Source organism: Protopterus annectens, chromosome 11.part0, assembly GCF_019279795.1.
Source record: "Protopterus annectens isolate FY-2018-M chromosome 11.part0, PAN1.0, whole genome shotgun sequence".
NCBI classification, from domain to species: Eukaryota; Metazoa; Chordata; order Ceratodontiformes; family Protopteridae; genus Protopterus; species Protopterus annectens.
The window spans coordinates 1,390,313,485-1,390,337,718 of NC_056745.1; the positions used below are offsets into that span (position 1 = coordinate 1,390,313,485).

Sequence of the window (24,234 nt, forward strand, 5' to 3'; positions counted from 1 at the left end):
TGATACATATACAACCTGCGGTGGTGGTACTGTGGTAGCGTTGTCGCCTCAAATTTTCAACACAAAGAAAGTAGCATATTACTGGTTAAGGAAACCTAAGAGGTTAGCAAGATGAAGTTAACAGTGGCTAGAAATAAAGGCAGTGTCCAATGAAAGGCACAATGCCACAGAACAAAACAGTATACTGAGAAAATAATTATGCCTTTTCGACAAGAAATAGTCATGATTGTTTCCCCTGACAGGTAGTAGCTATACCTGTGAGGACCAACTGCAGACATCTTCTGTATTACCCTAGCTTTGCTTAGATGTACTGTTAAGAAAACTGATCAACAGTGTTTCTCTGCCTTAATTATTAAATACGTATTCACTTTATATTTATTACTAAGACATCTGACAGGCTAGCACAATTTTCTAATAGATAATTAGCTGCATATTAAATGTTGCAATATCTGACCATTACAACATTCAAATGAAATTTAGTAATTGCTGTCTAATAAATATGTACACACCACTGTTAAAAAATCAATGTATATTGACTAAAGTCAATTGTAAACCCCTGGAATTTATAAAATCTCTGAAAGTATTTGTGATGATAATCACTTTAAGTACCTTTTCAGCAAACCTTTACTTCTGTATCCAACCCATCTGCCATTTTGATCACCTCAATGTTTTTCCTGATCTAATGGCCCACAATGTCTTTTCTACCTTTCTAATTTCTGCTGTTTCATAAATGTAAATGTCTCTCGTACGTGAGCTAGCCCAGTCACCATTTGTTGTGTATTTGCCTTAAGTGGTCACTCTCAGTAAAATATTTACCAATATACTAACATAAGGATTGATGTTTTTATTTTACTATTGTTTATTGGGCTAATACACTGATCACAAATGACCACTTGCAGGTATTGCCCCAGTGAAATAATTCACAAAGAAGAAAAAAGTGGAACAGAGTCAGTAAACTGCACACATCAAAAACAGAACAGAATGTGACAATATATAAAAAAATTGTACAGTAGCAGTTAATGGATGTAACGATTATGAGAGACAATTAGTACATGCACAACTGTCAGTTAATCTAGGTTGTGAAAGTAGGCAGATAGTAAGGCGAATATAAAACAAGCCTAATATGTTCGGAATGATAATCATAAAAGGCCGTGAACCATGAACATTCCCTTCTCACACAAAATAGCAACAGTAATCACATCAGTGCTGCAAAGAGGTAAGGACAATTCACCAATAATGCTTAGCAATGAATTTGAGGAAAGACTAGATTACAAGTAAAGAAACAAAAGCTTCTAAAAAATGTAAATTATCTTGAACAGATCAAACAGATATATCTAGTTTGTCAAAGCACTACTTTAAATGCATGCACAAACAAAGTACCAGAAACTGCACTCTGGTCTCATCATATACAGCCAAGTGACTTCAGCTGTATTAATGTATAAATTAATCCAGTTATACAGCAGAAAAATGACCATTACCTGTATAATCCTGTGCCTTTATATGCAGATCATAAAGCTTGTGTATATAACGAATATACATTTCTTCTTTGTTTAACTCCGTTTTATAAAAATTCTGAAATGGGAAGTCAAGACATGTAAGTAACAAGATATACAGGGCATTGTTTTTTAAAAAAAACTCAATAGTATACTATTGTTATTAATTGATTTTGTTTACCTATTTCTACATTGTTACTATAACTACTAGTTGAAAATGCTTGCATTGTGTTATGACACAATGTATTATAGTTCTGTAAATTAAGTAAGCCAAAAGTGTACAGACCCTAAGTAAGCAATAATAGACATTCTGAAGTCCATTTGTTTTTCAGCACCCATATCCAACTGTAAGAATTTTACAGATTTGAAGTTCACCTTTTTGAGATGATAGACTACCAGTTAAACAAATTTAATCTGTTACATTAAACCATGTAATGAGTGCCACATAGTGGCCTTTGCCACTTGATACTTGACTTTATTTCTGTTAAAAGTATACAGCTTCTTTACACAGGGCATGGAATAAACTGCAGCAAACAAGTAATGAGTGCCACATAGTGGCCTTTACCACAAAACATATGACTTCATTTCTGCTGCAGGTATACAGCATAACTACACAGTGCATGGAATAAGCTGCAGCAAAACACAAGTAGCCAGCAATAGCGTGCACTCGTGTAAAACAGCAAACTATAACACTTTAACAACATTCTACCCAAAAATGAAGTGAAAAAACTGCACACTTCAAAAGCACACCTTTACCTGAATACAATGGGATTTTAGGGTCTATATCACATCATTGAATCACAATTAAGTGAACACCTCTTCCTCGAACACCTACTCAGTGAACATGCTATTCATCAAACTAACTTTTCAGTGAAAAGTTTCCTAAGGCATACTGACGGTGCTTTGCCCTAGCGACTGTAAACAAAACCATAAAGCTTAACACTTATGCAGGTGGGGGCTGCATCCCCCACACCCCCTAACTAAATATATCAAAACCAAGATCACACTACAGTAGGGATTCCAGATGGTTGCCAACCACCCGTTTGCCCTAGGAAACTTTTCCCTGAAAACTTAGTTTGATGGATAGTATGTTTGCTGAATAGGTGTTCGACAAAGAAGCTTTTGCTTTATTGGGATTTGATGATGTGATATAGACCCAGGATTTCCACCTCTAAATGCAAACATGCGCAGAAACTGCTGTGCAGTACAGTTTTTCAATTAAAGAAAACCAGATTCTGATACACAATTTGGTCATAAAATTTCACACTTTAACTCCCATAACATTTACATACAATTTTTTTTAAATTACTTAAATGTTATGGCTACTACTCTGGACCATTTGACTTTCATAGTTCAGTGATGTTCTACAATATTAGCCATTATTTCAAACTGATGTTATGGTTACTTATCTGGACCATTTGGCTTTCATGGTTCAGTGATGTTGTGCAACATAAGCTATTATTTCAAACTGATGTTATGGTTACTGCTCTGGACCATTTGGCTTTCATGGTTCAGTGATGTACAATATTAGCTATTATTTCAAACTGATGTTATGGTTACTACTCTGGACCATTTGGCTTTCATGGTTCAGTGATGTTCTACAATATTAGCCATTTCAAACTGATGTTATGGTTACTACTCTGGACCATTTGGCTTTCATGGTTCAGTGATGTTCTACAATATTAGCCATTTCAAACTGATGTTATGGTTACTGCTCTGGACCATTTGGTTTTCATGGTTCAGTGATGTTGTACAATATTAGCTATTATTTCAAACTGATGTTATGGTTACTACTCTGGACCATTTGGCTTTCATGGTTCAGTGATGTTTTAGAATATTAGCTATTATTTCAAACTGATGTTATGGTTACTACTCTGGACCATTTGGCTTTCATGGTTCAGTGATGTTCTACAATATTAGTCATTTCAAACTTGATGTTATGGTTACTACTCTGGACCATTTGGCTTTCATGGTTCAATGATGTACAATATTAGCTATTATTTCAAACTGATGTTATGGTTACTACTCTAGACCATTTGGCTTTCATGGTTCAGTGATGTTCTACAATATTAGCCATTTCAAAATGATGTTATGGTTACTACTCTGGACCATTTGGCTTTCATGGTTCAGTGATGTTCTACAATATTAGCCATTTCAAACTGATGTTATGGGTACTACTCTGGACCATTTGGCTTTCATGGTTCAGTGATGTTCTACAATATTAGCCATTTCAAACTGATGTTATGGTTACTACTCTGGACCATTTGGCTTTCATGGTTCAGTGATGGTCTACAATATTAGCCATTTCAAACTGATGTTATGGTTACTACTCTGGACCATTTGGCTTTCATGGTTCAGTGATGTTCTACAATATTAGCCATTTCAAACTGATGTTATGGTTACTGCTCTGGACCATTTGGCTTTCATGGTTCAGTGATGTTGTACAATATTAGCTATTATTTCAAAATGATGTTATGGTTACTACTCTGGACCATTTGGCTTTCATGGTTCAGTGATGTTGTACAATATTAGCTATTATTTCAAACTGATGTTATGGTTACTCCTCTGGACCATTTGGCTTTCATGGCAGAATGAGATTCTGCTATACTAGCATTTATTTCAAATTGAATGTGTCTGGCAGCTTTCAACCTCACATGATACTGTTATTTTAGCTCCATGAAATGGTCTTCAGCAACTTGGTGCTACAGGACTCTAACAACACTTGATGTCACAAAAACATGGAAGGGAATGTTATATTATTGAATGTATGCTGTCACTTTATGTTTTACTGTTAAAATAATGTCTATCAAAGTCTCAACAAGTTCTGGCCATCAGCAAAACTCAACCTTCAAGTTTTAAAGAAATGCAATATGGGTAACAGCAGAGAAAGACTGACTGAAAAAAATGCAGACGCCTAGCACAGAGAAAAGATTAACTCTGGGACAGAGGAAGAAGATAATCCGGAAGAGCTACTGTCCTTCAATTAAAAGCGCCAAAATGTAAATATAGAGGGTTACACATTCTGTTTCATAAAATGGTTTAAAAAGTTATGATCAATTACTACCTATGAAGCAGCAACAAAGAAATTGTTAAAATATGAAAACATTAAGTTTACTTAAGTGACATGTAAGAACTCAAATAAAACCCCACCAACAGTATCTGGGTAGCTGTATTCCTAAAGGCGGCAAACTCATATTCTTTGTCAAGAATGCCAATTACAGTCTGCTCTACGACAGAATTTACACCTAAGCTACAAGTACTACCAGAGATGGCTACAGGCGCTATACTGAGCTACAAAAATTAGTGACTTACACTTACATACTGTATACTCATAGGTTTATAGGTGTGTACTAGGCTAACAGCCCTGGAGCCTTCACATACCTAGCCAATAAAAGTGCCATGTCATTGTGTTGCCAGATGTTAGCTCTCAGTGCCTATATCCAGTAGAGACACTGGAGTGATCCCCGGGGTGAACTTTCTGTTACCCATCATTTTATTTTACATTTGATGGCAAGATGACTGGAGATACATTACATTTACTTTTGCATGCATTTACATTTTCAAAATTACGTATCACTTAATGAGATCATATAACACCTGCAGGAGAAACACACTGAATGCAAAAACATACATGTGTGTGACTATGAGCATATATGCATTCCGTACACTATGTATCATTACTGTACCAATCAAATTACAAGCAATCACAAAAAGTTGCTTGGAGTACTTCAGCAGAGGGAGGTAAGGGGAGTTGTACTTTCCCTCCTGTTGGACAGTCTCAGAGTGAATATATTTAGAAATAGCCCCTGCAAAACCATTATATTTTACTATCAGTGATTTATGATGAGCTGAGACTCAATCACTTACATAATATCACAAGCAAGTGAGTTTTTAACCAAACATATAGAGAGACACACACGCACACACACACACAGACATACATGAACATGTGTGTGTGTGCGCATGTGTGTACATATCTATATCTACACATCTGTATATCTATTTCTGTCTCTCTCTCTCTCTCTATATATATATATATATATATGTATATATACATATATATATATAGATACAGACATATATGTAATATTTGTACAGCACCACAACGACAGGCACTTACCTCAACAGAACTCTATGTACTACTTTTGACTATTTAAGACTGTGACACAGGTAAATGTACCACTTTCTGTAGTCAGTAAGACTTAGTTTGGAAACAGCAACACAAAAAGGAAACACTGCCTCACAAAATAATTTTAACTGCTTTTTTCAGTTTAGATGTACCTCTATGAGTAATGAAATTAAAATGTATTTTCAAATTAAATCCAAAGTTAATAATGTGCAGCAACATCAACTTCAGCTTTTTAGCATGCTTAGTCTCAAGCACTTTAAGTATGAGTGTAGAACAGTTATACACAACAATGGCATTTGAAGACATCTTATCTTGTGCCCATGACTACACTAATCCTGCTAAGGCCCTGAAAATGTTGAAGCCACACCAATCTTCAGCTGAATAACCTACAAACCTAACTGGACTTAAGGAAATTTTATATGCTTCAACAGCTAAGGCAATTTGACCACAAGGTGTGCATTATACATTAATATTGCTATTAATATTTAGTTTTGTTGACTGTGTACATCCCAGTGGGTTTATAACTCCTTTCAATTAATTAGGTTTAAACAGAACATACTACTTCACCTTAAATGTTTATTTGCAGATATTACTGAAGGTATAAACTGAGGCACTGAAAGTTCTTCTGCAGAAGAAAAAGACTACTAAACAATTACAGTTATAGGACTGAGTGTTAAAAGCTGAAGTCAGTCTTGTACACTGCAAATTGTACAATGTGTCCATATCTACTGAATGGATAGGGGCAAAATGTTAGCAAAACTGTGGGTAGACTGAGTAATAATTTTCAACAACTCTAGGGGCACCCAAGTCAAATACTAGGACCTAGACACTCTACAACTCATGACCTTTCAATGGCTACCAGCTGAATCTAGGCCCTTTACAACTTCAAGGGTGTCTATGGAAAACAATTAAATCCAGGCTCTCAACAACAAGACATTTACATCTTCTAGCATTCCAGACCTTCAGCAATTTCAGATTCTTCCATAAGAATCAGTAGGATAAAAAAAAGTCATCAGCTCATCAAATACAAGGTTCTCCATGATAACCAATAGGATAAACGTTTTAAGCAACCACAGGTTCTATCAAATCACCCATTGTGGTCCACACTCACAGAACCACACAGACTCCCATACTACTCAGCAGGATCTAGACTCTAGGCAGCTCCATCATCTGCCATGCCATCTACTGTGATCAAGAACCTCCATGAATCTACGGCTTTCCATAACACAAAACAAAACAAACAGCATGCTGCATTCCTTAAGTACCTTCAGGCCTGCTATGTTATTTAAGGTGAATCCAAACACTCATTGATTCTAGGTTCCATTTGGCAGGCTCCAGGTCTTAAAGAACTCCAGCAATTCCAATGTCATTTGCTGGTAGTTGGGCCCTGCACAGTTCTGGAGTATCCAATTATTATTCCAGATACAAGATTCTCTTGGAGTACTACCAAGTGAGATGTGCCATTAAGTAGCCACAGCTGTTAGCCGGGAGTATGTGGTAACACTGGAGTTAGGATAGCTACAGACACGATGAAGTAACATAAAGAAATTTAAAAAATTAAAAAAAATAACATTTGTTGATTTTACACTTACACTGCTACTGTAACTCATTATACAGAATAATAAACAGATTGAAAATTGTGACACATTGTACTTTCAAGGATTAAAGCTTACTAACCAGCATGCTGACTGTGCAACCAATCTTCTTGCCATCTACTTCTCCCATCTTCATACAGTCTCTGAGAAGAAACAACAAAAACACCTGTCATAATTTCCTTCTATATGTTCCTACTATTCCTATTGTAATTTATCTAGAGATAGTGCTAAAATGTATTTAAACAATATTAGTGCAGCTTTATGCTGCTTACTTTCTAAAACACAAATCTGACTATTTGGGCAATCAACTGTTTTACTACCACATAACTGCTGGTTCTGCTTATCATGTTAGTCATGTGACATGACTGCCAAATTTGTTCTTAATCTGACATCAACAACAGAGATCTGAGCTTTTTCAGTGCGCTATTAGCTAATACATTAAATCCCTTCTTAGCATGCTAAATGCTAGCAAACTGTATAATTAGCTTTATTACAATACCAGACACATGCACATTTGTGCTATAAGTATGTGAATTACTTTAAAATTGTTATATAAATCCATCATAATGAATTTCACCTTCCTCTTTTAATGTGACATATGTTCAACAATCAAAACGGACATTTAATCATTTTTCAATATGTATTACAATCATTGTGGTTTAAGGGTGAATGACACACGTTTTCTGGTGTCACACCATTCCTGCCAATAAAGTGCTTTGTAGGTTGACCTCGAAGATGGAAACTCATTACATGCAGAAAGAGAGTAAGAATACTGTGACCTTGCAATGTTCATAGGTAGGTACTAGGCTATCGGCCCAAGAGCCTAAGTAAGCCTAGCCAACAAGGTTCCCTGGCTTATGTCACCCAAGAAAGTTATTTTCCTGTGCCCCTATCGAGCACAGTCACTGAAGTGATCCTTGAGGTGTATTTCCTATTTCCCATCCACTTAACAAGATTTTTCTTGGAGAGTGCTAATGAGGAACTCTGCTTGACATAGATGGGTAGCCTGTTCCAGAGTATGGGAAGTCTCTGGGACAGGAATCTATCCCTCCAGTATGTTCTGTTTATTGTGGTGAAAAGGTTTAGGTCCCTAGAGCGTGTAGCTTGAAGGGATTGGTATTTCTTTAGGTGTAGCATGTCCAACAGCTCTGGGTTTGACATAGCTTTATATGTTAGGCAGAAATCACCTCGGAATAGGCGATATGCTACAGAGTAAAGCTGGAGATTTTTGAGATGGTCAGTGTAGGGCATCTGTTTGAGGCCATTGATCCTCTTTGTGAGGTACATCTGTGGCCTTTCCAGCTGCTGCAGATGTCTTGTGATGTACATTTCAAAAGGGGCGTTGTACTCTATAATGAGTCTAATGAGTGTCGAGTACATGGGAACAGTGACCTTTTTTTCCTAGATGAGAACCCTTTTGTGATGAGGTGTGCCACGTAGAAGGATTTCCTAACTACTGTGGAGATGTGATTATCAAAGGTGAGACTACTGTCCACCTGGGTCCCCAGGTCTCTTATCAAACATTCGGTGTTAAGTAGACTGCTACCTATGTGGTAGTTCATGGGTACATGTGTGCTATGTTTGTCATCATGATACATTAAATTTAAAGGGAAGTAGTAAAATAACCTGACACTGCTACTAACGCACAGTATTGTATCTACAGTATTAATAATCTAATGAAACTTCTGAATAACATTAGACTGAGATAAAAAATAATTAACAGGACTACAGCACATGATAGTTATATTTTCTATACTGGTATAAATAAATAGGGTTTGCCATGTACAGGAAAAAGTGGCAGGACTTAAAACTGTTAAAGATCAGGCAGCCATCTGAAACACTGGATGTGGAGAATAAAATAAGCCAATTCAAGCATTAAAAAAAGGTACTACCTGTCTGATGCACATTCATTAATTGACTGAAATAATTTTTCATCATCAATCAGAATAAAAAGCATAAGGATTCACCTGTAATCTAGCAATCGCTCCATAAGTCGAGTTACAGTAGCTATTAATGAAACACCACTTTCCCGCCAAGTTTCCCGTTCAATCTTCTTCAGAAGGCTAAAAATAGATAAATACCATGATAATAGTAGTTAGTTTCTTAATCTCTTTTGCCGTCATTTCACTTCTGATCTGTGCCCACACATTATACACAACCACAGGTATTACATTACATGTCACTCTTCACACGGCACAGAAAATTACTAAGAGTCTCTTACCTAGGATATGGGCCGAATAAGGGGATGCTATTCCAGGAAGCATTGATAAAACAAATTCATTTTAGGTTATCTACATGAATGATGTTAAGCTACATCAAATGGCAATCAATTTCTCTGAGAACATTGTGAGATATTTCCACATCTGTACTTACTAAGGATGGTATACTTCTCACAATCTTCATACAAGTACAGCTGAACACAAACTTCCCATAGCAGTTGCTGTCAAAAACAGTCTCTCAAAACAAATACTGATATGCCAGACACATAACTTCCTGTCAGCAATCTTTGTTAACAGTTATCACTAATGATGGTGATAAAACGACAAAAAGTTGATGGAAAATAGGAAAATTTATTAAAACATCACAATAAAACTCCTAGAGTTTTGGCAGAGCCTTCAAGGGCAATAAAATATTAAAAAAAATATGAAGCTAAAGTAAACTTAGATAATTGCAGGTTAATACAAAACCATCAGAAATAAAGATTAAGAATGTATTCCCAACTAACTTCTCTATTTTAATATTAAAAGACTTCCTTTCTTTATTTAACAACTGTAGATTCATACAATTACAATTATATACTTGTTCTACTACAGTAGTTTTTAAACAAGAGACTTGGCTTATATAAAAATGTATGAAATATTCAGCTATAGGGATCAAACACATTTATTTTTAATGACCCTGATGTTCTACTGGAATCTTACCTTAAGTCTTCTAATAGCTTCACAAGTGTAACATGGAATTAGACTGAAATTGCGTAGTTATTTTAAATTGCAGCCCACTAAACTAGTCAATCAGTGCTTGGTACTATATATTGATAAATACAGCAAAAATTCCAGGGAGTATTTCCTAAGTAGGAGACAGTACGGCATGAAATCATACTATTAGCAGAAACAAAATAGCCATAAAGAAATTAATCTGCTAGGCTTTTGCCCTGAATATAAGACACTAAGAGAGAGGGTACCTATCGGTGAATGTAAAATAGGATCAGCGTGTAATAAAAAAACAATACTTCTTAACAGTGCATACTATCAATATAACGTTGCACTCAGTTAAATGACTTGTCAAAACTGCCACAGTTTTTTTACATAAATATCTTGTTTTCATAATATTATCTTTATAAGCAAAGAATTATTGATTTCTTCACATCAGATACTCTGTCCAATGACTGCATTTCCCCTTGTTATAAATCCTGTTAATAAACATTTGAATAATCTTTCTGGTTTCAGCCAAAAATATCAGATCTGTCTACATACTGCCAGCTAGTGCAGTAATCCTAACTGTCCAATAGACAGTATACATTTAATTCAGATCCCTGTGACTAAATTAACCGTCAAGCAGCCCTCTCAGTGCTTTCTGCCTTAGTTAGTATAACTTGGAGGCCCCACCTGTTTATTTGCATCTCTATACATTCCCCTTCATTGCTAATGTATCTCCCTACTCTAATCTGTGCACAACCTGGCTACTAATAAGCAAGTCAATGTGAAGACACACTCCCAACCTTAATAAACTTTGTGTCTCTTCTCTCCTTCACTTTACAGGTAGTTTGAATTATTACTTAACCCCTCTGAGGCCTTCACTGATAAGAGTTCCACTGATTGCCTCTCTGGTTTCACTGGTTTCTTTGCATTCCACCTGGTTTACACCCCTTGTGCTATCTTCCTCCCCCAATACTAAGTCTATATTAGAATCCTGCTGAGCATGGAGCCATTAAATTTCTAGTCTCCCACCAGGACACAAGTGCTCTTCAGCAATTGCATTCTGCTTGCTGGTAAGCCATTAGACCTCAGGAATTTGTTTAAAGTGTTCAGATTTGTAAAGTAATACTTACTTTTTACTCTAGTCTTGTTGGGCTTTGCCCCGCTCCATTCACCCTCACTACTGCTCGGATTCTCTCCGCTCCCCTGCCCCCTATTCCCTCCCGCCCCCCACTACCTCTACATTTATAGTAATCACACACACAGCTCATCCTCACATCACCTCCACCAATCACAGCTCCTCAATTCAGATCACATTATACCACACCACCTTGCTCCACTGCAAAATACTCCCAACCACTCTCATTCCCACTAAGCATTATTTACATCACCCACACTACTTACCCATCCACATATAGTGCAGCCCTCTAATTTCTATCCAGACTCCCACCTAGAACCAACTTAAATTTTATAACCATGACTATCACACAACTAAGTCTAGTCTGTCTTCTCATAATTCTTTATAATACCACAAGTTATCACTCTAGCAATATCCCTAAACTTAGTAGCACAACATTACATTATGCACTCTCATATACAGACACCACCCATTATAATAATATATGCCCACAATTGTTCAAGAACTACATAACGGACAAATTCAGAACTAAACACATATGCTCTATTTCCTACTCCAAAAAACACAATACTTTCTCACAATCATCACAAAACTCCAACATCTGTATCACCATTTTAACACCAGGCTCACCATAAGTGGGGATATCCACCTCAACCCAGGTCCAAATCCATCCTGTCCAACACAAACTGCTCCAACACAAACGTCAGAACATAACACCCCCCACTATCTTCATCCCTGGACAAATCAACAACAGCAGCAAAACCAACCATCTTTTAATGCTAAATAGTAATATTAGAAGTATCAAAAATAAAATACTTGACCTCCAGGCCACAATAGCACACTACTCCCCAGACATAGTTGTTTTAACAGAAACCTGGCTAAATAAAAACATAGCTAACTCAGAAGTTCTCCCTACCGGCTGCAATATCATTAGACAAGACAGACCACTTTGTAAAGGGGGTGGAACTGCCTTACTGTATAAGTCCAACTTAACTGTACGTCAATTACTAAACTCCTATCCCTCCCCCAATAATTGGGACATACTTATCACACAACTTCAACTTCACCCTAAAAAGGTCATCTCCACAATTGTGATGTATATTCCACCTGGTAATACACCTACTAGCCTTGAAGACTTCTTATCCTAGTGTTCTTCCACATACTCACAAGAAACCCTTATTCTGGGGGAATTCAACCTAGATTGGTTGACCTGCATATCAGAACCACCAAGTAATCTAATAAATCTCCATGGCTAACAGCAGCTAGTCCAAATTCCAACTAGATGTGATAAAAAATCTAACAGGGAATCCATCCTTGACTGGGTCCTAACTAACAACCCCACATTGTACCGCCATGCAGGCAGTCTCTCAGACACCTTAAGTGACCACAACATAATATACCTTATATGTAGTAGAACATGCATATGCAAAGCCACTAACTATATATTCACTAGAAACACAAAAAAAAATTCTCTCCTGAGGTCCTCAATACTTTACTCTGTAACTGTGACTGGACTCCCCCTAAAATCCTCCCACCTGACCAAGCTGTTGCATATTTCAACAAAGCATTCCTACAACACCTAGACACTGTCACTCCATTGTGCAAAATCAAGGTTAGAACCTCTACAAACCCCTGGCTCAGTAAAGAAACCAAACAAATCCTCAAGTCCAGAGACACAGCCTGACTTTACTATAAAAAAAACAAAGAAACACAAAGCCTAACTAAGTACCAAGAACTGCGCAACCGTGCAAAAAAATGCATTAGGCTGGCCAAAAAGTCCAGCTACATGACATTACAAACTAAATACCAACACAACCCCCAAAAATTTTGGAAAAATGTAAACCAGCTACTAAAAGCCACCCAAAAGGCTACCCCCAAACCAACCACCCCTGACACTAAAGTTCCCATCGAAACACAATTCAACTCCCACTTTGTGAACTCAATTCTATCCTTAGTATCACAGGACAGTTCCTTCCTCACTAAACCCCCAACACAAATAACACTAATACAAGCTTTACCCTCAAAACAGTTTCCACCACTTCAATCAAAAGCATGCTCTCCAAACTAAACACCTCATCAACAGCAGCCGACCTACTCCCCAGCTATTTCTTGAAACTCACAGCAGATGCTATTGCTATCCAAATATCCACTCTCATAAACAGATCATGTGTTGAAAACTATGTGCCCAAACTCTGGAAAATATCCTATGTTACACTCATTCACAAAGGTGGGACCTCCACTGAACTTAATAACTACAGACCCATTGCTTTACTCTTCCCCCTGGCCAAAATCCTGAAAAATGCATCCATACCCAGATGCTAAACTATCTCCTAGACTGCAACATCCTGTCACCTACTCAGCATGGTTTCAGACCTGCCCATAGTACCACTACAGCCCTCCTCTGCTTCACAGACACAGTAAACCGCCTCAAAAACGAAGGTCTGCAGGTGTCAACTCTTTTTTTGGATATGTCCAAAGCATTTGACACAGTCTCACACCAAAACCTGCTAAACAGACTAAACCAATATCACCTATCAAATTCCACTCTTACCTGGTTCCAAAGCTACTTAACTGACAGGTACCAAGCTGTGAAAAGTACAGTTGTGTACACTTACCATAAATGTAGATGTTTGAGTGTATTCACTGTTGCAGTCATTACATTTGGGTTATCCTGCTGGCAGGTTGCCCTCAGTTGGCCTGAATTCCAAAGTCTTGGGTCTTGCGTCGGTTGCTGTCGCCCCTTCCCTGACGTCAGGTCGTCAAGGGTACAAAAGATGCAGCCGACGCCATTTTCTTCAGTTTTTCCTTGCCCCAGATGTCAGGTGCCCCCAAAAGGGTAGACTAAATATATGTAAATAAAACATACATGCACCAAAAATAAACTTTACCTTCATCTACAAGCAAATACACCACATAGGTTGTATAGATCAGAGAAGTAAAGAAAAGTTCCAGCAGAAATAAGGGGGATGGCGGGTGGGTAACCTGGACTGCAACAGTGAATACACTCGAACATCTACATTTATGGTAAGTGTACACAACTGTACTATGTTCTTCGTGTTTCACTGTTGCAGTCTTTACATTTGGGTAGAGTCCCAAAGCTATGGTTGGGGGGGCTGGAGCTAGATAGCATTAGGAGCAGCTATGAGGCCCTGCAGAACTGCAGTGGCAAAGCCTGCCCTGGATTTAGAGTAAAGTGGCAGATTGTAATGTTTTGTAAAGGTGTGCACTGAACTCCAAGTAGCAGCCTCTAAAATGTCTTTGGTTGGTACTCCCCTATGGAAAGCTGCAGAAGTGGCTGCAGCTCTGGTTGAATGTGGCCTAATGTCCTTAGGCACTAGTTTGCCATGCTGTGAGTAGCATAGACGAATGCAGTGACCTATCCACTTTGAAATAGTCTGCTTGGAGATAGCCTTTCCTTGTGATCCTGCAGCATATGCCACTAGTAATTGTTCTGTCTTTCTGAAAACTTTAGTTTTGTCCAAGTAGAATCTAAGTTGTCTGTGTACGTCCAAAGAATGCAGAATTTTCTCCCCCTTGTTCTGTGGATTTGGATAAAAAGTTGGCAAATGAATAGTTTAGTTAAGGGCTAAACTGGATACCACCTTAGGCATACATGTAGGGTTTGTCCTCAGAGAGACCCTGTCTGGATAAAAAAAAAGATAAAGGGTTCCACAGCCATGAGAGCCTGTAGCTCTGACACTTGTCTTGCAGAAGTTATTGCAAGGAGCAGAGCTGTTTTCCAAGATAAAAACTTTATATCCACAGTAGCAGCTGGCTCAAAAGGAGGTAAGGTGAGTTTTTCCAAGACATAATTGAGGTCCCATGCAAGTATTGGTGTTCTCCTTGGAGGCCTTACATTTTTGGCTCCTCTGAGGTACTGCCTTAATAAAGGATGAGAAAAGAGAGGTGGCTCTGTATTGTAATGAGCTGAAATGGCAGAAGCATGGATTTTAATTGATGAAAAAGAAAGGCCTTTGTCCAGCATCTCAGTTAAGTATTGCAAAATATGAGGAATATTTGGGACAGCTGTATCTGTTCCTTGAGCTTGGTTCCAAGCACAAAATCTCTTCCATTTTCCAGCATAGGATTTTCTAGTACTAGGCCTTCTGGCTTCTAAAATGACATCCATCACAGCTTTACTGAGAGATGTGCATTGTATGGCTACATTATCCGCCATGCTGCCAGGTTTAGGGTCCTGAGTTGGCTGTGCAGAATCTGATTGTTTTGTTGGGACAGTAGATGAGGTATTTGAGGTAAGGTCCAGGCTGGGCATTGAGACAAGTTCCTTAAGATCGGATACCAGTACTGGCGTGGCCAGTCATTTTTGGTTTCTCCTGTCTGACCTTTAGGAGTACCTTGGGGAGTAGAGGCAGTGGAGGAAAGGCATATACTGATAGGTTTGTCCAGTTGAAAGATAAGACATCCACTTTCCATGCTTGTCTGTGATAAGTCTTTGTGCAGAATCTTTTTAGTTGATTGTTGTGTGGGGATGCAAATAGATCTATGTCCGGGCATCCCCATTTCTTTGTTATCATGCTGAAGACTTGTGGATCCAGGTGCCACTCGTGGGGATCCATGAGGTTTCTGCTTAGTTCGTCTGCCAGAGTATTTTCCTTTCCTGGCAGGAATTGTGCCTGCAGATGAACTTGGTAAGTCAATGCTGTGTCCCATAAAGCCATGGCTAGTCTGCAAAGGGGTTAAGAATGAGTGCCCCCCTGCTTGTTTATGTACCACATGACCGTGGTGTTGTCTGTCTTTATCAGGAGTTGTCCCAGATGAATTAGGTCCTTGAAGGCTGTCAGGGCATTTTGAACAGCTAGCATCTCTTTTTGATTGATATGTAGATGCATTTGGTTTGTGGACCACGTGCTCTGAATGCCTCTTCCTGCCATGTGGGCCCCCCAGGCATAATCTGATGCATCCATCGTAAGGTTCTGCCTGGCTGTGGGTAGTGAGAATGGCTGTCCCTTGTTTTGGTGACAAGCCTTTGCCCACCATCGAAACTCCTGCTGCAGGCAGGGAATGAGAGTAATCATTGTTTCTAGGCTGTGGCAATGTTGTGTCCAGACACTTTTTAGCTACCATTGAAGTTTCCTCATATGCAGTTTTGCATATGGAATTAGTAGGATGCAGGATGCCATGAAGCCCAAAGCCTGCAGAATTTTTCTTGCAGATAACTGGGCCTTTGTTGCCATTTCCTTGAAGTAGGTAGTCAGTTGCCTTTGTCTGGCGTGAGATAAGCCATCTGGGCAGTTGTATTTAAGCTTGCACCCAGGAATATTATCTCTTGAGAGGGTACTAGTTTTGATTTCTTTTCATTGACTGTGTACCCTAGGCATGTTAAAAGTCTTGCAACAAATGCCAGATGCTGTAGCAGAATGCCCTTGTTCTCTGCTTGAATGAGGCAGTCGTCCAAGTAAGAATATATCTGTATTCCTCTTTGTCTACAGAAAGCAATTACTGGTGCCAGGCACTTTGTGAAGACCCTGGGCGCAGTAGATAAGCCAAAGGGCAGTGCAGAGAATTGGTAATGCTTTAAGCCAACCTTGAAACTGAGGTATCTTCTGCATGATTGTCTGATTGGGACATGCAGGTATGCCTCTTTTAAGTCTAAAGTCACAAGCCAAGCCTTGCTGCCCAGCATGGGCAGAAGCTGCTGCAAGGTTATCATCTTGAATTTTGGCATATTCAGGAAAGTGTTTAGAATGGATAGGTCCAGTATTGGTCTCCATGCCTGGTCCTTTCTGGGTACCAAGAACAGCCTTGAGTAAAATCCTTGTCCCTGCTCTTGCTGTGGCACTTGTCCATGAGAGATGAGACTTGTTTTTGAGCCTCTGCCCATTGATTTTTTGGCAGGTCTGGCCAACCGTTTGCCTTTGGCAGGGTATGGAAGTGAAACTTGTAGCCGTGTGACGCTATGTCTAGAACCCATTTGTCCTGGGTTATAATGTGCCAATTTTGATAAAAAAGTGCTAGTTTTCCCCCTAAGGGTGCTACCAGAAGATAAGTGCTTGGTGCAGGCAGGGGGAAGTCATTGGGACTGTTTCATGTATGGTTGTGATTTGTCTTCCCCACTTTTGGAGGTAGAAGCACCCCATTGCTTAGGCCTGTATGAACCTTGAGGCTGGGATCTGCCCATTTGAGGTCTGTCTGACACTGGAAAGGACCAATTCTTTGTAGGCCAGTGTCTGCTAAACCTAGGTGGCTGTACTTGTAAGAAATCCTTGACCGTTTGCATAGATTTAGCTTTGTCCTCCATTTTCTTTAACACCTCTTCTGCCTTAACACCAAACAAGGTATCATGCTGTAATGGAGCATCTAATAATTTTGCTTTGACATGATCAGGCAGATTTTGTTCCTTTAACCAAGCATGCCTCCGAATGACAGAACCCATAACAGCGGCCCTGCAGGAGGCCTCCAGAGAATCAAAACCACATTGCAAAGTATGCTTTCCAACTTGTTCAGCTGCATGCAATAAATCCTGCATTTCTTTGTTTTCTGCACATTCAGAATTTACCAACATTTTCTGTTTAAGCAGTGTCATGATATATTGCTGATATTTGAGCATATAAAACTGGCAATTTAAAGCCCTTATAGCCAAGGTAGCAGATGTGTAAATCTTTTTTCCCCATATATCCACTGTCCTAGAATTTCTGTCACAGGGGGTAGGGTTTCTTGTAGTGGAAGCCTTGACCCCTTTGGGACCCTGAGAAATAGTTTCTGGGTTTGCAGCAGGGTTTTTGAAAAGGAATTTATGAGAGTCAGGAACCCTGTAGTATCTGTCCGGCTTAACAGGAGCTGGAGGTAAGGAGTCAGGGGTCAGACTAGACTCTGAAAACACATCATCTACAATGTCTAACACAGGTGGAACAGCTAGAGGCCTGTGTTGAGGTAGTAAAAGAAAGTCTCTGAGCCTCTTTTTAGATTCTGAAAAATCTTGGCTCTCCCAATGGAAGTGCTCCCTCACGGTATGCAAGATTTCCCCAAAAGAGTAGTCCTCAGGAGGAGAAGGTGAAGGAATAGATTCTTCAGCATCAGAATCCTCATAGGGGGGAAGATAATATTCCTGTTCAGAAGAGGAATCAGAGAAAATGGAAACCTGATCTGAAGATTCATAGTCTGTCTCTTGTCTAGGCCTCTTATCAGGAGGGGGATGGGAACCCCTGATCAACATAATTAAGTCTTTGGCCATTTTGAGCATCTGTTTTTTGGGCATGGAGGCCTGTCCATGTGGCTGGTGAACTTGTTTCTTTGCCTTTAAAGGTGCTTTAGACTTTGCCTTTGAAGTTGAAGTCGGTTTAATGTATAATTGTTTAGGTCTGAATACACCCTCAGAAGCCGATGCCTGCTCAGCGGCTCTGGACCCATCTGAGGGAATGGTCTCTGAGACTCCAATACCTTGAGTTTCCAGTGGCCTGGCTGATTCCACGTGGGAGTCAGTGGCGGCCTGCAACTCTAAAGTAGCGGGCATCAGGGGCTGCGAAAGCACCTCACTGAGAACCGACGACTGGCTTAGGAGAAGCTTCATTATCGGTTTTGAACCTCAGTTGCCTTTTTCTTTTTCTTTGCGTTTTTTGTGAACTCCAGTAGTCGGCTGGCTATCCGACGACATTGTATAATTAAATCTTCGCCCAAAATAGCTTAATGCAAAATCGTACTGACGCTTAATAGTGCGTTGGTTAAATTTAGCACAAAACCAACAACTAGAAACGTCATGGTTCATGGTCAGGGCCTAGGCAAGGAATACAGTAAGAATGAAAGTCCTTATGAGGTATTTGCTTCCCACAAGAAATACAATTATTAACTTTTTCTGACATCAGTCTGGAGCAAGAAAAAAGTTTCCCCAACGGGGTACTTAGCTTTTAATGAAGACTTCGGATCTGAAACTCGAACACGAAAATCTCAGGAGTTGGCCGACCGGCACTTGCGAACTGCTTCTGCTTTGGGCACCGTGCAGCAAGAAAGACTGAAGAAAATGGCGTCGGCTGCATCTTTTATACCCCCGACAACCTGACGTCAGGGAAGGGGCGACAGCAACCGATGCAGGATCCAAGACTTTGGAATTCAGGCCGACTGGGGGCAACCTGCCAGCAGGATAACCCAAATGTAATGACTGCAACAGTGAAACATGAAGAACATTGGGAAAATTCTCTCTTTCCTCAGCTGCCTATAAGTATAGGAGTCCCACAGGGTTCTAACTTAGGACCACTACTATTCACAATCTTCACAAATGACCTCCATACCTCCACACAGCATGCATCTATTATTCAGTATGCAGATGATACTACCTTAATCTGTGCTGCACAAAACATTCCCACCCTCCTGCAAACAACTCAACTAGCATTCTCTGACATTGAAAACTACCTTACCAAAGCCCAACTTATCCTCAATCCAAAGAAAACTCAGCTTATGATTATAACCAGTTGTAACAAAAACACTGATAACAGTCAATTCACTATCTACTCCACAAATGCTATTCCAATCACTCCAGTGGCACAGGCTAAGCTATTGGGAATAACCACAGACTCCCACCTAAAATTTGATTGTCATCTCAACTTAACTATTAAAAAAGTACATGCCAAACTGGGATCACTCTACCATATCAAACCATTTCTTACCAACAACACAAGATCAGCCATTGCTCACTCCCAACTTCTATCCACCCTACTCTATGCATCTCCCATTCTGACTAATCTCAACAAAACTGAACTAAGCAAAATGGAAGCCTGCTATAACAGAATTGCCCGCTTTTCTGCAAATTGCTCATATAGAACTCATCACTGCACTGCTTTGTGACAGCTCCACTGGCATGAACCACCCAACCTCCTAAGCTACAATCAGCTCTGCCTCTGTCATTCGATCTATTACCTCCCCAATAAGTGTCTTGCCCACAGAAACCTAGTACAACATCACTCAGCCAAAAGGCCTCTTAGATCATCAAGCAGACTACTACTAGAAGTCACCAACAGCTACAACAGCTTTGGAGATGCACTATATAGTAGTTCAATGGCTAAAAAATGGAACTCTGTCCCTACTAGCATTCAAAACACATTGTCCAAAGCCTCCTTTAAAGACGTCATCAGACAACATCTCAAGCAAAGTTGGCAGTGCCATGATTGCTCCCCAGGCTAGTGAAAGCGGATAAGGTACACATACTTAACCTAGAGTACTTGATAATTGTTAGAAAAATATGTATTAATATGTGTATGCTTAATGCCAAATTAATAATCAAGTGTTTTTAATATGCTTTTCATTCTATTTCTCATGCACTGTGATTTATATAAATTGAGTTTCATATGAGACTGAAAATATGCTTTACTAAAACTGCAGCATGCTTACTGAAACTTGCAAGTTGCCCTCTGACCTAGTAACTGCTAGCACAGTAATATTCTTGTTTATGCCTTGTGGAAATGTACTTGAGAAGCAGGTGTTAATCTGCTAGGTCAGAAGCATATGAATAGACAATATACCATTTTATAAATGTAATGATTCGAGACAAACAGCCTTGTTCAGAGGATGGGAACGTCTGCAGCTGCAGTAGTTTAGAGATAAGGTAGACAAAGGATTATTAGAGAAATGAACTGCTAGCATTGTGTTCGATTTAGCTATAGTATCTTGAATGTAACATAACAAGTATCTAACTGAAAGTAACCAAGGCCATGTTGTTTTCCTCAGGAAGTTTCACATAAAAATTGTTTAAAGCAGCAGAAAATCATGGGAAAGATGGTCAGCAGATGATGACCAAAAGGTGGTAATTCGTTACGTCAGCATGGTAGGACAGAATTAATTTGATAACCTATAAAAATGAATGCATTTCCTGTTTCTGGTTAGACAAACTCTGTATTAGCACGTTTTTGTCTCCTTGCTGCAAGATTAAAGTGCCTTAACCTGAACCTACCGTGTTTTGATCATTTTTAAAGTATATTTTTCCTTTGACGATAATAGTTTTCAGTTTTACTCACAAACACTGGCTAATCTACAATGTATGTACTGTACCTGTGTACTATGTATGTATTCTACCTATGTTCCAAATTTCAGCTGTACACCACAAATCTATTAATTATCTTTATTTTTAAATTAATATTTTGTTTGTTCTCTCCACTGTAACTGTTGATGTGCTGCATACAGGGTTGCCAGATTTCCAGCACCCCAGGTAGGGACAAAAAAAAAGAAGGTCTCTCACGGCACGTGAAGACCAAAAAAAAAAAAAAAAGGTCTTTAATGCGGAACAGAGTTCCACATTAAAGAACTGAGCTCACTCAGTAGCTCTGCACTAAACACGGAGCTTCTCGTGTTTAGTTCCGCATTCAACACGAGAAGCTCGGTTTTTAGCGATTTTTGATTGGCCCGTATACCGGCATATGGGCCAATCAAAAACACGGAGCTTCTTGTGTTTAATGTGGAATACAAGAAGCTCCGTGTTTAGCAATTTTTGATTGGCCCGTATGCCGGGTATACGGGACAATCAAAAAAAAACAAACAAACAAAGCAGAGGCTGGCCGGGATTTAAACCGGCAGGGCGGGACTCGGGATCAGGCTGCTGATCTCGGGACAGTCCCGCCCAAATAGGGACGTCTGGCAACCCTGGCTGCATACCACTGTAAAAACATGTCTATTTTAATTTGTGTGTATACTGATCATGTCTAAATAACTAAATGTATGTGTAATTTTTGTATATGGAGCTTTTCTCCCCAGGCCTCTGCTGAAAAAGCATCTTTTCGGCTCAGTCAGATAAATAAGCTCCTAGTACTGAAGAACTCCCAGTAGGGAAGCAAATCTGTAAAATGGTAGTTATGACCTGACAAATTACTGTGGCAATGGCCTTTCAATATTTTAGTTATAATATGACTATATCCAATAACTGTCATGATAGTATATAAATAAGAAACTTCAGGAGAAATCACAAAACAAGATTAAGTAAAACTAAATCTATCTGAATGTAAATCAAAAAACAAAAGAGGAAATGAGGTGAATGTACACATTTCACAAAACATTAGATCATTGGTGTGACATCGATATAATACATGTAATGTTGAAACAAATCAGAATAACAAATATAGTCTAACAAACTTCATCAGCACATTGGATGATGATACCTGCCATGTGTAACATCCAGGATTCAAACATTACCGCAGTATGATGTGTTTGAGATATGTATGTCAGGAATCCCGCCTCGAGAGTGAAGCTCCAGAAGTTCATCTTGGTGTCTGTGTTGAGAACACAGCTGGTAATGATTGGAGACACAATTGTAATTCTTTGTAATGCATGGAGCTTTAGCTGCTCCATGTACAACTGCTTAAAAAAAAAACAAGTGTAAGAGGGCAAAGTGTTTTGCCAGCTTCAAAGGCTTTAAAAGTTGACAAAACTCTTTGTCAGTGACGAAGAGAAAGGAGTCAAAACAAACTGTCCCCCAAGCTACACATTTCGCTCTGCTAAACATTTTATTACAAGTTTGGCAGAGTGACTGTCTAACAGATTTTAAAACTGACTTTACTTTCTATCTCTAATCTTTGTCTGACAGCAACATCCTTAGTATGACACCTAATATTAACAGCGCTTAGGAGTGTTTAATAAACATTTTTTAAGCACTCCTAAGCATTGTTAAAACTGAGTCCTGTGCTGGAAAAACAATTGACAAGTATATATTTTTGCCTGATATTAGGAGCATAATGTTTGTGCTTTATACACTACACTGGTGATTCTAAGCAGTCTTCAGATTGTCATCTGAAATACATTTATCAAAACTGTGTAACTGAATCAGGAGATCTCAGTGGCTTTGTATGCAAGGTTACAAGGTCCACATATATTTTATAAGACGGTGTGATTAATCTTCCCTTTGAAAAAGGAAATGCAATGTGTACAGGCAGGTAGGCGATCCTCCTTGCTAAAAGTGCGTTTTTCTAATATGATTTTGTTACGTTTTAACTTTTCCATATCAAGCAAAGAAATGTGTTAAAGTAGGTCAAATAAAACCAAAATTAATCTCACCTGCTTGCAGCTGACAAAAAATGGAATAATGTAAAATTTTAGTGCAAAAACCTATTGAACCAAGAGAAAAAAATCTGTCCTTTATGTTTTGTTTAAAATGGAATGCTTCTAACATGCTTACAAAAAAGAAAGAAAGAAAGAAATGTAGTTCAGAACATCAGTCAACTGTAAACAGCTAAATTCAGAAGGTCCATAATCATATATATATAAACTGCTTTGTATAACAATCCGAATTTTATTCCATTTTTATGGTTTATAAGGCTGTAAGAAATACAAATGAGCAAGCACAGGGAGAAAAAAAAATTGCAAGAGTTAAATGAATTACCACACTGCTTTGTTAACTATAGTACTATTTCTGTGTCTCATCATGTTAGCTTCAGATCAGACGTCATAAAAAGCATGCAGGCAACTTGCTGAATTAGGTGAACTAAAGATTTGAATTTCATACAAAGAATGGTAGTACTACTACTTCCAGTAAATACAATCTGCTGTTATTTCAAGCAACAATTTTAACAGTAACCACTTTTCAATGCTTAAGCCTAGCCAAACCATAAAGGTGAATTTGAAGAGCTATGCTTGCAGGCTGGATTAGAACATAAATTAAAACATTTACTGAATGACGCTGACTAGATTAGAATATGCCATACTTGTCAAATAACTGGAAACATGCCTCACTGGCTAATAACACAATACTTTATAATGTACTACCAAGCTTCTTTCTAATTTGCAAAGACAATCACATAAAGACCACTTTTATGGTTTTTACTTGTCTCAAATTTTATTAAAGTACCTCCATGCTCAGTGAGTTTGCATCCACTGTTTATGGCATACAGCAAGAATAAGACTTATCATGGGGTGATACAGATTCATGGAGGATGAAACCAATACAGCTGACCAATCACAGCTCCCTATCAGTGAAAACAATAAAAAGGAAAAAACTGTTTACTGCATGGGATTGTATCCCTTGCACTACCTG

At 38.8% G+C, this 24,234-nt stretch overlaps 1 protein-coding gene across 2 annotated transcripts in view; it reads right to left on the reverse strand.

Moving 5' to 3' along the window:
- Positions 1-24,234, reverse strand: part of DOCK4 (dedicator of cytokinesis 4) — a 3,006,016-nt gene that overhangs the window by 517,044 nt on the left and 2,464,738 nt on the right. The window contains exons 33-36 of one of the 2 annotated variants that reach the window (XM_044088673.1): positions 9,439-9,465; positions 9,185-9,280; positions 7,300-7,360; positions 1,479-1,572 (exon numbers count right to left, since the gene is read on the reverse strand). In XM_044088673.1, the coding sequence (XP_043944608.1) occupies positions 1,479-1,572; positions 7,300-7,360; positions 9,185-9,280; positions 9,439-9,465 (278 nt within the window). The remainder of the gene's footprint in view (positions 1-1,478; positions 1,573-7,299; positions 7,361-9,184; positions 9,281-9,438; positions 9,466-24,234) is intronic. The other variant, XM_044088674.1, reaches the window with a different exon arrangement.